The sequence below is a fragment of the Callithrix jacchus genome, chromosome 3 (assembly GCF_049354715.1).
Source record: "Callithrix jacchus isolate 240 chromosome 3, calJac240_pri, whole genome shotgun sequence".
Classification (NCBI taxonomy): Eukaryota; Metazoa; Chordata; class Mammalia; order Primates; family Cebidae; genus Callithrix; species Callithrix jacchus.
In genome coordinates this window covers 190,068,800-190,079,189 of record NC_133504.1, presented here as the reverse complement: position 1 = coordinate 190,079,189, position 10,390 = coordinate 190,068,800, and the positions used below count along the sequence as shown (strand labels likewise).

The 10,390-nt window shown below is 50.8% G+C and overlaps 1 protein-coding gene and 1 non-coding gene across 6 annotated transcripts in view; one reads left to right on the top strand and one right to left on the bottom strand.

Annotated features, from left to right (window-relative positions):
- Positions 1-4,654: 4,654 nt before the first annotated feature.
- Positions 4,655-10,390, top strand: part of HTT (huntingtin) — a 163,081-nt gene continuing 157,345 nt past the window's right edge. For 4 of the 5 annotated variants that reach the window (XM_035292340.3, XM_078366024.1, XM_035292338.3 and 1 more), the window contains exon 1: positions 4,655-5,034. In XM_035292340.3, coding sequence (XP_035148231.3) covers positions 4,802-5,034 — 233 coding nt within the window. In that variant the 5' untranslated portion in view covers positions 4,655-4,801. 5 annotated transcript variants of the gene reach the window in all.
- LOC118152572 (U7 small nuclear RNA) lies at positions 8,652-8,713 on the bottom strand. The gene has a single exon (XR_004741319.1). It is a non-coding gene; the product is annotated as a U7 small nuclear RNA (small nuclear RNA).

Sequence of the window (10,390 nt, the reverse complement as noted above, 5' to 3'; positions counted from 1 at the left end):
GTCAAGGACAGGGCTCAGGAGAAACCACCCTGCCGACACCTTGATCTCGGACTTCTAGCCTCCATCTGGGACCATGACAAAGATATATCTCTGTTGTTTAAGCTGCCTGGTCTGTGGCACTTTTTTATGGCAGCCCAAGCAAACGAATACACTCATCTGCTGCTGGGGCAAATCCCAGCAAATGTATAGTGTGCTTAGCACTATACATGGGCTTAGCAGCACACATGTATAGTCATATAGTTACATGTAGCTACACGTAGAGTCATACATATGGTCACACAGTTCTGTGGGTCAGGAATCTGGGCCCAGCTTAACTAGCTCTGCCTCCCACCACAGTTCAGTCAAGTGCCAGCTGTCCCACGTGAGAGCTTGCCCAGGGAAGGGTCCCCTTCCCATCTCACATGGTTTTGGCAGGATCCAGTTCCTCGTGGGCTGCTGGACTGAGAGCCTGTTGGAAACAGATGCTTGGTGCTGCAAAGAAAAGTCAGTACTGAGACAACGGATCTCAGCAAGCAATTTTTTTTCTTTTTTTTAAATTGCATTTTAGGTTTTGGGGTACATGTGAAGAACATGCAAGATTGTTGCATAGGTACACACATGGCAGTGTGATTTGCTGCCTTCCTCCCCATCACCTATATCTGGCATTTCTCCCCATGCTATCTCTCTCCAACTCCCCACCTCCCGCTGTCCCTCCCCTACTTCCCCCCAACAGACCCCAGTGTGTGATGCTCCCCTCCCTGTGTCCATGTGTCCTCATTGTTCAACACCCACCTATGAGTGAGAACATGCGGTGTTCGATTTTCTGTTCTTGTGTCAGTTTGCTGAGAATGATGGTTTCCAGGTTCATCCATGTCCCTACAAAGGACGTGAACTCATTGTTTTTTATGGCTGCATAGTATTCCATGGTGTATATGTGTCACATTTTCCCTGTCCAGTCTATCATCAATGGGCATTTGGGTTGGTTCCAAGTCTTTGCTATTGTAAACAGTGCCGTAATGAACATTCGTGTAGCAATTTTTACTTCTTGTAGGAAGGGTACTCTTGCTAGCCATCTTGCCATGAGTACAATGAACAAAGGAAAAGCAGTTGTCCTTACTGCTGTGTCTGATCTCTGTTGGCTGGGGCCAGACTTCACAATCTAAACTAAAATATGATTGGTTAATAACTCAAAACTTTTTTTTTTTTGAGACGGGGAGTTTCGCTGTTGTTACCCAGGCTGGAGTGTAATGTTGTGATCTCAGCTCACTGCAAACTCCGCCTCCTGGGTTCAAGCAATTCTCCCGCCTCAGCCTCAAGAGTAGCTGGGACTACAGGCGCGCGCCACCATGCCCAGCTAATTTTTGTATTTTTAGTAGAGACGGGGTTTCACCTTGACCAGGATGGTCTTGATCTCTTGACCTCGTGATCCACCAGCCTCAGCCTCCCAAAGTACTGGGATTATAGGCGTGAGCCACCGCGCCCGGCCTAACTTAAAACTTTTCTAAACAGGTAAGGGGCATAGGCTGCGAGCTGGGACATGCCTATGAGCACGTCCAGCACAGATCTCCTGGTTAAACTTGGTTAAAGTACAAGGACATAGAACATACTATGTGCCTGTAAGCATGGCATGTCAAACAGCTACGTAGGATAATGCTTAACCAAGAGTTATTAGCGCACTTATGATTTATTCTTTAACAAGGAAGGAAACTTTGAAGAGGAACTTTCACTTCCCACAGAGCCTCAGTTCTTACCACCTGCTGGCCAGAGGCCAGCCACCCTTATGTCCTCGCCATGTGGATCTCTCAAACATGGCAGCTGGCTTCATCAGAGTGTCCATGACAAGAAGGCGACAGAGAGTGCTGGGAAGACTGAAGTCACATCCTTTTGTTACCCGGTCATGGGTGACATTCCACCACGTTTGCCATGTTACATTGGTTAGAAGCAGGCTGCTAGGTACAGCCTGTGCTCACGGGGAGGGGTCATACAAGGGCATCAATACCAGGAGGCAAAAGGCACAGGGGCCATCTTACGAGTCTGCCCATGGAGGTAATGAACAGCATTGAGGCCTGGCACAGTGGAAAAAGGCCCTCGTTAACAGCAGAGAACTGGGAATTTTATTTATTTTTGAGACAGAGTCTCACTCTTGCCGTCCAGGCTGGAGTGCAATGGCAGGGTCTCAGCTCACTACAACCTCCACCTCCCAGGTTCAATCAATTCTCCTGTCTCAGACTCCGGAGTAGCTGGGATTACAGGCACGCACCACCACGCCTGGCTAATTTTTGTATTTTTAGTAGAGATGGGGTTTCGCCATGTTGGCCAGGCTGGTCTTGAACTCCTGACCTCTGGTGATCTGCCTGCCTCAGCCTCTCAAAGTGCTGGGATTACAGGTATGAGCCACTGTGTTCGGCTGGAACTTAATTTTTTTTTATAGACAGTGTCACTCTATCGCCAAAGCTGGAGTGCAGTGGTGCGATCATAGCTCACTGCAGCCTCAAATTCCTGGGTTCAGGCGATCCTCCCACATCAGCCTTCGAAGAACTGGGACCTAACACTGTTTCTCTGCTGACCTTTTCGTTTTTGTTTTTGTTTTTTTTTTTTTAATTGAGACGGAGTTTCGCTCTTGTTACCCGGGCTGGAGTGCAATGGCACAATCTCGGCTCACCGCAACCTCCTACTCCTGGGTTCAGGCAATTCTCCTGCCTCAGCCTCCTGAGTAGCTGGGATTACAGGCACACGCCATCATGCCCAGCTAGTTTTTTGTATTTTTAGTAGAGATGGGGTTTCACCATGTTGAGCAGGATGGTCTCGATCTCTTGACCTCGTGATCCACCCGCCTCGGCCTCCCAAAGTTCTGGGATTACAGGTCTGCTGACCTTTTCAAGAGAAGGGAGGCTGCTGCTACCCTCCTGGAGACAATGCCATGTTTCCCTTTGGGACAAGCCCTGACATAAGGTGGAGGTGTTGCTTGTGGCCACAGAGCAGATGACTCTGGGTTGCAGGTGTGGCCTGCCTTGAGTAGACTTTAGTGGGCTCCATTCTGCCTGCACCACCCCCAGGCTGGGCGACTATCTCTGAGGCTAACCCCACTCCCTGCTGGGCAGGCCGGACAGCTGCTCTCCCTGCTTGCCCCTCTACAACCCACAAGGTGGGAGGCTCTGGAGACCAGGACTCTGCCTGCGTCAGCCTGTGCACCAGGCGTGAGGGGGTGCCCTACAGACCTTTGCTGAGCTGCCCCTGAATGGTGCCCCTTGCAGGTACTACCGGAAGGCCAGAACAGGGGTGCTCTCCCATAAAGGGACGCCCCCAGATGGGGACTCATTCTTGTTGGGGGGGGCGTCTTGTGGCCACAGCTGCTTCTCGCCGCACTAACCACAGTGCCTCTGTGGGCAGCAGGCACTGGCCATCCGGGCCTTCCCTAGACCCTCTTCTCCCTTCCGGGGCGCTGCGCTGGGACCGACGGGGGGCGCCAGGCCTGCGAGCACAGCCCTGCAGGGGCCGCTCCAGCTCGCTGGAGGATGGAGAGGGGTCACACTTGGGGTCCTCGGGTGGCGCCAACTACGCGCATTCTCTGCGCTCTGCGCAGGGGCTGGCCCACCTTCTCCCCATGCAGAGAGCCCCCAGCAGGCTCCCCGCGGAGCTGTCCAGGTGAGCCTCGCTCTGGCCGTAGGTCAGCGTGGCAGGCGGGCAAGCCCCGCGGAGGCCTTGGCTGAGAGCCCACAGCCGGCTCTCGCCCTGCTCCAGGGGTCGGCGGGGAGGTCCTTTCTTTTTTTTTTTTTTATTTTATTATTATTTTTTTTATTGAGACGGAGTTTAGCTCTTGTTACCCAGGCTGGAGTGCAATGGTGAGATCTCGGCTCACCGCAACCTCCGCCTCCTGGGTTCAGGCAATTCTCCTGCCTCAGCCTCCTGAGTAGCTGGGATTACAGGCACGCACCACCATGCCCAGCTAATTTTTTGTATTTTGAGTAGAGACGGGGTTTCACCATGTTGACGAGGATGGTCTCGATCTCTTGACCTCGTGATCCACCCGCCTCGGCTTCCCAAAGTCACGCTGGGATTACAGGCGTGAGCCACCGCACCCGTCCTTTCTACCTGGACCGACTCCCCACGCTCCGCTCCCTTTCCGCCCCGCCTCTCACTTTCTTGCCCCGCCCCCAGGCGCCCCGCCCCCTCCACCCCGCCTCTCATCGTCTCGTCCCGCCCCGCCCCTCAGACACCCCTCCCCGCCCCTCAGCCGCCCTGCCTAAAATCCCCACTTCCCAACCTCGCCCCGCCCCCAGCCTCGACTTGCCCCGCCCGCCCCTCGGCCGCCCTGCCTGCTGTGCCCCGCCCCCTCCTCGCCACGCTCCTCCCCTTCCCCCCCCCACCATGTAGTCCCGCCCCGTCCATGCCTCGTCCCTCCTCTCCCCGCCCCTTCACAGCTTCGCCCCACCCCATAACAGCCTCGGCCCCGCCCCACCCCGCCCCTTCTCCTCTGAGCCCTGCGCCTTCGCCCGGGTGGGGCGCTGCGCTGTCAGCGGCCTTGGTGGCTCTGTGAGGGCGAAACCGCGGGCGCGGAGATGGGCTGGCGCCCTGGACAGCCATTGGCAGAGTCCGCAGCCTGGAGCTGTCAATCATGTCGGCCGGCGTGGCCCCGCCTCCGCCGCGCAGCGTCGTGGGACGCAGGGGGCCGCGGGGTTTGCCGGGACGCGTCCAATATGGACGGCCGCTTCGGTTCCGCTTCTACCCGCGGCCCAGAGCCCCATTCATTGCCCGGGTGTTGAGCAGCGCCGCGAGCCGGCCCGAGGCCTCTGGGGACTGCCCTGCCGGCGGAGAGACCGCCATGGCGACCCTGGAAAAGCTGATGAAGGCCTTTGAGTCCCTCAAGTCCTTCCAGCAGCAGCAGCAGCAGCAGCAACAGCCGCCGCCGCCACCGCCGCCGCCGCCGCCGCCGCCTCCTCAGCTTCCTCAGCCGCCGCCGCAGGCACAGCCTCTGCTGCCTCAGCCGCAGCCGCCCCCGCCGCCGCCCCCACCGCCGCCCGGCCCGGCTGCGGCTGAGGAGCCGCTGCACCGACCGTGAGTTTGGGCCCGCTGCAGCTCCCTGTCCCGGCGGGTCCCCAGTGACGGCGGGGGTCGCGGCAGCCCTGCAGCCTGCGGGCCGGCGACGCGGCGACAGGGTGACCCAGCAGCCCCAAACCCGTAGGGACACCCGCTCCCTCCTGCGGCGAGACCCTCCCCCACTTCCGCCCGGGTCCCGCACTTGGGTCTTCCCTGGTCCTCCCGCGAGGAGAGGCAGAGCCTCGTGGGAGCCTGTCCTGAAGTCACCGAGGGGAGTCCTGCTTTCAGCCCTCTCGCCCTTCCCAGGATGCGGAGAGTTGGGGAGATAACTTGTTTCTTTTGATTTGCGAGAAACTGGGGCGGGGGTGCTCTTAACTGTGTTGTGAAGAGAACTTGGAAGAGCCGAGATGTGCTCTGGGCCACCTCCGTCTTCTAGTCTGAGAGGGAAGACGGCTGGGGGCGCGGGACACATGGAGAGGAGCCGGGGTTTGGAGCTGGCGAAATGTGGGGGTAGTGGATGACATAATGCTTTTAGGACGTCTCGGCGGGAGTGGCTCTGGGGGCGGGGAGTGAGGGCGCGTCCAATGGGAAATTTCTTTTCCAAGTGGCCCTTAAAGCAGCCTGAGATTTGAGGCTCTTCCTACATTCTCATGGCATTTCATTCAGTTCGTAATCGCGGTGGTAGTAACACGATTTTAAGCACCACTTAAGAGACCGGCTCATCTAAGGCAAGCTGGTCTGCAGGCATTTGAATGAGTTGTGGTTGCCGAGTAAGTGGTGAACTTCCTTGATGATTAATAAAATTATCTTAAATATTAGGAAGAGTTGATTGAAGTTTATTGCCTATTTGTGTTGGGAATAAAACCAACACGTTGCTAAGGGAGAGGTTAATTGCTGAGGGATGAATGAGGTATACATTTTACCAGTATTGCAGTCAAGCTTGCCAGAATATGGGGGGTCTGTCTGCAGACTCCCCAGACATCTCAGATGTGCCGGTAAAAGGGTTTCTGTTTGCTTCATTGCTGACAGCTTGTTACTTTTTGGAAGCTAGGGGTTTCTGTTGCTTGAGGATGATTTTTGAAACAGAAAAAGACCTTTAAAACATCTAGTGGAACCCCAAGACTTTCCCTGCAAGCCCTGTGGTGAGCAGCAGGAGTCAGGGCACACTCTCCTGCAGTTCAGGCCTTTCTCTTACCTCTCAGTGTTCTAGTTCCGATCTGGATGTGTACCAGATGGCATTTGGTAAGAATATCTCTATTAAGACCGATTAATTGTTAGTAATGTTTCTTGTTCTTTGTTTCTGTTAAGATCCTTTCCTTGTTTTGAAAGTTTAATTAGAAAATGAGGATTTGGAGAGCAGTGTTAGCTTATTTGTTAGGATAAAATTTAGGAATAATCTTCTAAAGGATGAAAAACCTGTTTGGATATTTCGAGAAATTTTTAAACAGTTTGACTTACCTCTTTAGTAAGGAATTTCTCATCCTTCCAGAAATTGACTGTAGTGCCTTTCAAGGAGGTAGGTGTCATAGAGGTTCACACGTTGCATGTATCTTGTGTAAACACTAAACAGGGAGGGTGCGTGGCGGGAAGGGAAGGAAGACCTTTCAGCTGGGCTGCTTCAGACACTTGATCATTCTAAAAATATGCCTTCTCTTATGCTGATTGGGCACAACCTGCATTTGCTTATCTTCAAAATATGGGTATCAGGAAATTGCTTTGATGCCTTGACAAGGAGATAGATTTTGTTTCATTACTTTATTTTAAGGGAATATATGATTACCTTATTTAAAAAATTTAATCAGGCCTGGCGAGGTGGCTAATGCCTGTAATCCCAGCACTTCACTTGAGGTCAGGAGTTTGAGACCAGCCTGGCTAATGTAGTGAAACCCCATCTCTACTAAAAATACAAAAGTTAGCTGGGTATGGTGGTGCTTGCCTGTAATTCCAGCTACCTGGGAGGCTGAGGCAGGAAAATCTCTGGAACCCCAGAGGCGGAGGCTCAAGTGAGCTGAGATCGAGCCACTGCATTCTAGCCTGGGCGACAGTGAGACTTTGTCTCAAAAAAAAAAATTAAGCTATTATTTTTGCATAAGTAATACATTGACTGACACAAATTTTGTAATTGCAAAAAGGCAATAATTAAGATAATCTTCCTTCCATCCCTTTCCTCTGAGTACCTAACTTTGTCCCCAAGAGCAAGCACTATTACAGTTCCTCATGTATAATCTGCACAGATTGTAAGATAGATTTAAAATGTTAAAACAAAAGTAGTTTAGAATAACAGCTTTTTATGTATTTACTTTTGAGATGTCTTAAACTGTCACCTAGGCTGGAGTGCACTGGTATGATCTTGGCTCACTGCAAACTCTGCCTTCTGGGTTCAAATGATTCTCCTACCTCAGCCTCCCATCCTGAGTAGCTGGGATTACAGGTGCCCACCGCCACACCCAGCTAATTTTTGTATTTTTAGTAGAAATGGGGTTTCACCACATTGACCAGGATGGTCTCGAACTCCTGACTTTGTGATCTGCTCTCAGCCTTCCAAAGTGCTGGAATTACTAGAGTGAGCGCCTGGCTAGAATAATGATTTTTAAAGTTTCTCAGCATGCTCTGAAATCAACTGCATTAGGCTTAATTATAGTTATTGTTAAATAAAATGCATATTTGTTATACTTCTATGTATTTGCTATTGAGAAAGGAGGTATTCGCTAATTTTGAGTAATAAACACTGCTCACAAAGTTTGGATTTTGGTATTTCTGTTCACATGCTTCAGCCAAAAAAATCCTCTTCCCAAAGACTGACTGACTAAAGCAGTTTAGAAAGTATCTGTTCTGGCCTGGTGCAGTGGCTCACACCTATAATTGCAGCACTTTGGGAGGCTGAGGCGGGCAGATCACCTGAGTTTGGGAGTTGGAGACCAGCCTGATTGACATGGAGAAGCCCCATCTCTACTAAAAATACAAAATTAGCTGGGCATGGTGGCATATGCCTGCAATCCCAGCTACTCAGGAGGCTGAGGCAGTAGAATCACTTGAACCCTAGAGGTGGAGGTTGCAGTGGGCCGAGATCACACCATCGCACTCCAGTCTGGGCAGTAAGAGCAAAACTCCATCTCAAAAAAAAAACCAAAAAGTATCTGTTCTGTTTTTATGGCTTTGATCTTTCGTGTGGAACTGTGGTGTCACGCCATGCATGGGCTTCAGTTTAAATATGAGTGAGTGTATGTGCTCTGCTCAGGATACAGGATGCAGGAGTTCCGTGTGGGGTGCTGGCTGCAATCTCAGCAAATCTAGCATGCTTGGGAGGGTCCTCACAGTGATGAGAGGCTACTGATACTGCTTTTGGCACCTACTCTCCTTCAGATTCCTGTCTGGTGTTTCCCTGACTTTATTCCTTCATCAGTAAATATTTACTAAATACGCACTGTATGCCGTATTTACTCAGGAGTGACCAGACAAAGTTCTGCCCTCATGAAGCTTTCATTCTAATGAGGGACATAGACAATAAGCAAGATAGATAAGTAAAATATACAGTATGTTAATAGTCGAGGAGGAACTTCAAAGCAGGGAAGGGGATTGGGAAATGTCAGGGTTAATCAAGTGTTGACTTATTTTTCAAGTTTTTTTTTTTTTTTAAGGGCTTTCCAGCAAAAACCAGAAAGCCTGCTAGACAGATTCCAAAAGAGCTGTAGCATTAAGTGTTGGTGTTGACATTTTATTTTTGTTTTATTTTTTGAGATATTCTTGCTCTTTCGGCCAGGCTGGAGTGCACTAGTGTGATCTCAGCTCACTGCAACCTCTGCCTCCTGGGTTCTCGTGATTCTCCTGCCTCAGCCTCCTCCTGAGTAGCTGGGATTACAGACATGCACCACTACGCCCGGGTAGTTTTTGTATTTTTAGTACAGACGGGGTTTCACCACGATGGCCAGGCTGGTCTCGAACTCCTGGCCTCATGTGATCTGCCTGTCTCAACCTCCCAAAGTGCTGGGGTTGCAGGCATGAGCCATTGCGGCTGGCCAGTGTTGACATTTTAAATAGGGTGTTCAGGGAATGTCCATTGAGATGACATCTTTTTTTAGAGGGGGCAGGGTCTTGCTCTTTAACCCAGAGCAGAATGCAATATCACGATCCTAGCTCACTTCAGCCTTGAACTCCTGGGCTCAAGTGATCCTCCCGCCTCGGCCTCCCAGTGTGTTGGGGCCTATAGGTGTGAGCCACCACGCCTGGCCAGACGAAGGCATTTGAGTAAAGACCTCAAGCGAGTTAAGAGTCTAGTGGAAGGGTGTATGGAATAGGGAAATTCCAACTAGGCGGAACAGGTCCACAGTCTTCCTGTTTGAGGAACAGCAAGGATGTCATTTTAGCTGGGTGAATTGAGTGAAGAGATAAGGTCCAAGAGGTTGGCCGGGGGGGGCCATATCTGACCAATACTACTTGCCTTATAGATGGAGTAAAGATATTGGTATTTACGTGAGTGAGATGAGATGTCACTCGAGGATTAGGGCAGAGGAGTAGCATGATCTAAATTTCATTCTTAGGTGAACTCTGGCTGACCACAGAGTGAAGGGGAACCTGGGCAGAAGCAGAAGTCAGTTAGGAAGCCGCTGCAGTGCTCAGATAAGCATGGTGGGTTCTGTCAGGGTACCGGCTCTGGGCAATGTGAGGAATGACTGGATTTTGAATGCAGGACCAATTGTACTTGTTGAACTCTGCTAAGTGTAACAATTTAGCTGTAGCTGGTGTTATCAGTTAGGATTGCGTTCAACTGCAAGTAGCAGAAAATGCTGCTACAGTGGCTTAAACTGATAAGCAGGATTCATCAGAAGGCAAAAATAAGTCTGTTTAGGGAAATTCAACAATAAGTTAAGGAACCCAGGCTCGCTCTTTTTTTTTTGAAACAGAGTTTCACTCTTGTCGCCCAGGCTGGAGTGCGATGGTGTGATCTTGGCTCACTGCAGCCTCTGCCTCCTGGGTTCAAGTGATTATCCTCCCTCAGCCTCCCAAGTAGCAGGGATTACAGGTGCACACCACCATGCCCAGCTAATTTTTGTATTTTTAGTAGAGACGGGGTTTTACCGTGTTGGCCAGGCTGGTCTTGAACTCCTGACCTCAGGTGATCCACCGTGCCTGGCCAGAACCCAGGCCCGTTCTTAAATTTAGCTTACAAACCCTTGCTCTCATTCTTTTCCCTTTGTATTTTTATTGTTGAATTTTAACAGTTCTTTACATATTCTGGATACGGATTCTTATCAGATAGATGATTTGTAAAACCTTTCTCCCTTCCTGTGGATTGTCTTTTTACTTACTTAATAGTGTCTTTTGAAGCACAGAGGTTTTTAATTTTGATGAATTCTAGTTTATCTGTTTTGTCTTT